At 39.2% G+C, this 4,146-nt stretch overlaps 1 protein-coding gene across 1 annotated transcript; it reads right to left on the bottom strand.

Moving 5' to 3' along the window:
• Window positions 1-862: 862 nt before the first annotated feature.
• On the bottom strand, window positions 863-3,771 carry rassf10b (Ras association domain family member 10b). The gene has a single exon (XM_077202095.1). It carries the CDS (start codon window positions 3,581-3,583, stop codon window positions 2,219-2,221), a length of 1,365 nt encoding a protein of 454 aa, XP_077058210.1. The 5' UTR covers window positions 3,584-3,771; the 3' UTR covers window positions 863-2,218.
• Window positions 3,772-4,146: the final 375 nt, after the last annotated feature.

Raw genomic sequence — 4,146 nt, 5'->3', positions numbered from 1 at the left:
TGTAACAGTTTATGCCACCAGCAACTCATCTACCCTGTTCACACAACACTTGCAATTACTTTTCCATGCAAGTTACCTTTCTTCACCTTTTAGCCTGAACAATATTTATAGTTCTGCAATTATACAAGCAGAGAACCATCTGTGTGTGCTGCAACATTCCCCCTTCTGTTAAACATCAGGAACAATGTTGTGTTACATTTACATGATGGCTCAGCTGCAGCTGTGATTGTTTTGTAACACCTAATAGAGCTTGAATTGAACACAGATTCCCCACTGAACAAGACAAATGATGAGCATTACTTTCACTCTTCACTGCAAGTGCTGGAAATGTTGCCTAGGTGTGTCATACATTTCACAATTCATATCGTAAATCCTCTGGTGAGAAATGTCACCCCAAAATTAAAATATATATGGCCATAATTATTATTATTATTATTATTATTATAGCATTTAAGCACATTTCTCTTATAGTATTAGAGTAAAAACAATTACTGTAAGATTTTTTTTCCTCTTTTTTTTAATTACCATATATTAAAGGCAAAAAATGTATATATTGCATTGTAGTAATTTTGTTTTCTATTTTTAATATAGGCCTATTTTACATTTTAAATTATTCCAGTGATGGCAAATTTTTCCTTCAGAAATCACTCTAACATGGTTTTTTGGTCCTCTAGTAACATTTCTTGTGTTATTTTATTATCAGTGTTGTATATAGAACAGCATTTTTTTTATAAAAGTTTTTAGCAACATTATTATTTAAGTTCATCAATTTCTTTTTCTATTGATTTAGGTATCAAATATCAGGTGAATAATTTTTTTGTGATTGTGTGTTTTAAAATATAAATAAATGAAGCATTTAGCATTAGTTCAGACGATATTGTTTTATCATAGATTCTCATATTACACAAATGTTGTATCTGTACAATTCTAAATACATAGGTTCTCTGTTAAAAGACAGTATGATATAAAAAATCTCCTGTATCATTAAGTTGTATCAGATGTCCACTTGCTCGTGTCTATACTGAAAAATATATTCCGCTCACTCGAATCCCACAAACATAACTCTCTTGTGCTTATGGCAAAATGCAACTTAAAGCTGAAGTGTGCAATTTTTCTCAGTATTGAAATACTTTCTCTCAAGGAGGTCTATAATACTTGGAGAAGTTATCTGTCAGCATTCCTATTCATCTCAAAGGCTGTTGTTCATTCTGTAAATTCAATTCTGCCATCTTTGCTCATGGTTCCGCATGCATGTTTTTTGAGCCAATCACCTGAGCCGTAAATGACATGTGACTGGAGCTGCATGATAATGTCAGGGCAATGCAGATTGCCAGCAGACAGTGAGAATTTATTTCATGCTCTTGAACTGGCAGAACATCTACTACAATATCATTAAATATTTGCAACATTCAAATCAGTCTGAAAACTATTTTGGAAATTCCATTTGAGGATGCACGGACATCACACACTTCAGCTTTAAATAACAAATCATAATTCATAAACCATACTGCAATGTAAAATTGATCTTCATTGATCTGCAAGGCACAGCCTTCACAGTGCTGGATCGTGTCCATTATACTTTCTCAAATTATGTCTTGTGTGGAAAACTCCAACCATTTCAATCCTGCATGTATTTCACAAAGTAACTAATCACTAATTAATGTCTAGATAAAATTAACACTGTTTCTTGTAGGATGCTCAATAAGTGCATAGTTGTGTTCTTTGATCATTTTCATTTGCAGGAAAGTACTTTTTTTGTTTACTTTCCCTCTCCTGTTTGCTTCCACTTTATGCTTGTGTATTGTGTGAAAATGTAAAAAGTGTGTTATATTAAAGGGATAGTTCACCCAAAAATGAAAATTATGTCATAATTTACTCACCCTCATGTTGTTACAAACCTGTATGAGTTTCAGTCTTCTGTTGAACACAAAAGGAGATATTCTAAAGAATGTTGGTAACCAGACAGTTGTCGGCACCCATTGACTTCCACAGGTTTTTTTTTTTTTTCCTACTATGGAAGTCAATGGGTGCCGTCAACTGTTTGGTTACCAACATTCTTTAAAATATCTTCTTTTGCGTCACACAGGTTTGGAACAACTTGAGGGTGAGCAAGTAATGACAAAATTTTAATTTATGGGCGAACTATCCCTTTAAGCCAGTGTTATGTTGTTCATTTCAATAATCCAGCCAGGGATAAAGTGAAAGCAGGCTGTGGTTTTCACACTAAAGATTCACAGACGGGTGTGATATCTGAGTCTTGACTGTGCATTGAACTGAGTCCCGTATCTGAGTCGTCATCATTCCCGTCACATGTTTTTGAAAGCCCTCTTGCCTGCTCCACCCACACACTGTCCCCCTCGAGACCCATCAGTCTGTCTGTTTCTATTGTGCTTTCCTCTTTCAGCTCCGCATTGTCTGCACTGTCCTCCTCAAAATCCAAAGAGTTGACTTTCTCCAATAAATCTGTTAGTTCTTTCTCTTTCGCCCCCCATATCTCCTTGGTCAAGTCCAAATCATTCCTTATAGCCTCCAAGTCTGTGTTCAACCGCAGGCCGATGTACAAACTGGTGTCCAGTTGGGTTCTGATCCTCTCCTCTTCCAGAAGCAAGTCATTGTCAGGCGACACATCCAGCGCTGAAGATCCTCCATCATGTTCTTGAGTTGTGACTCTGAGAGATACCTCGCCAGAAGTGCTTTCGGCGTCTTTATTTGCAAGTTCCTCATGCCTTCTCTTCATCCATCTCTGGTTGAGTTCCTCTTGGATCTCAGTCGTAATGCTCTCCATGAGGGCCTCGTGCTCAGCCAGTTCTTCTTGCAGTTTGATGACCTCCTCGCATCTCCTCGCATATTCCTCAAAGTGGGCGAGAGCTTCTTCTGGGCTGGTTTTGTCCCCCTCGCCAACTTTATCAGGGTTGGCGTCCACTAAATACGTATCCTGGACATAGTTGATCCCGTGCATCTTCATTCTATCAAAATGAACTTTGGCCTCATACCTGTCGATTTCCCTGTCAAGCTCTTTTATCCTCTGAATCTGCTGGCGGATGGTGTGATCTTGAGATATGACCAGGTGCACAAGGGTCTCCATCTTCTCCATGCATGATTCGTCCTTAGATGCAGCCTGTGCTCTTTTCTTATTGATCTTATCCAATTTTCTGAACGCTTTCCTGACTATACGTCTTTGTTTCTCTTGTGACAGAGCCATGGTCACTCTCGCGGTCCCCTTGTAAACACACGGGCTCTCCTTGCTGAGAACTACGCGCGCCTCTGCGCTCCGCGGTCCGTTGCTCGGGAGAGACGCCTCGTTCTTCACCAGCACAAACCGCACGTTTTCTTGTTCCTCTCCCCACGCGCTCCACAGTCGCAGGATCTTGGTTTTGTTGGGTAAAATCCGCTCGACCCCTCTCCATTTCTCCACAACGCAGTAGGACTGAGGAGAGCCAGAGAGAGACACGCGCGTCTCCGTGTTCTGCTCCTCCAGTAAAACCCGGATCACATCTGCGCAGGTCGTGCGCTTCGACAAGCCCGACACGAGCTTCTCTTCGCGACAAACCCACACTGATATTTTACTCTCCTCTGCCTCCATCTCTCCGACTGATAGTTACTGTCCCAGCAAAGTTTCCTGCTGCAGGAAATTATTCAGACGAAGTGAAAACTATTATAACATATACCTATTGTAGCCTATACAATGTAAAGGGTTAATCCACACTGTTGAAATGATAAAGTTGAAATGTTTCTGATTGAAAGAGTTGCTGATGCTCCACTCCTCATGTGTGTCTCTCGGTCTCTGGGAGTGAATGAGAGCTGACGGGACAGCGCTCCTGCGAGTGCACTGCACTGATCACATGACCTCTCTCTAGCCTAGATAGTGCCATTATAAGATAGCCTATATCTGTTGTGTGCAATTCTATTCACAAAGAGAAACAAAATCTCTTTTTAAGGTATTTAATAAAAAACGTTTAAGTAAAACAATAAAAAAAAAATTAAGCAAGGAAATGAGAACATTGGATAAAGGAATAAGGATCTGATAAGTTGTTTTGATTGTCTAAAGAAATGACGGTGATAAACGGATCATTGACCAATAAAGCTTTTCAAAAGTTTTTCAATTATCTCAACAGCTTTAAAACTACTGTTATTTATAAAATTTGT

Source organism: Siphateles boraxobius, unplaced genomic scaffold (assembly GCF_051911475.1).
Source record: "Siphateles boraxobius isolate OS27281-9 unplaced genomic scaffold, OSU_SipBor_1 48, whole genome shotgun sequence".
Taxonomy (NCBI): Eukaryota; Metazoa; Chordata; class Actinopteri; order Cypriniformes; family Leuciscidae; genus Siphateles; species Siphateles boraxobius.
This window is presented reverse-complemented; position numbering and strand designations above follow the sequence as displayed.

Excerpts from the sequence above, each read along its gene's own strand:
- rassf10b (XM_077202095.1), bottom strand. The coding sequence starts at position 3,583 with ATGGAGGCAGAGGAGAGTAAAATATCAGTGTGGGTTTGTCGCGAAGAG.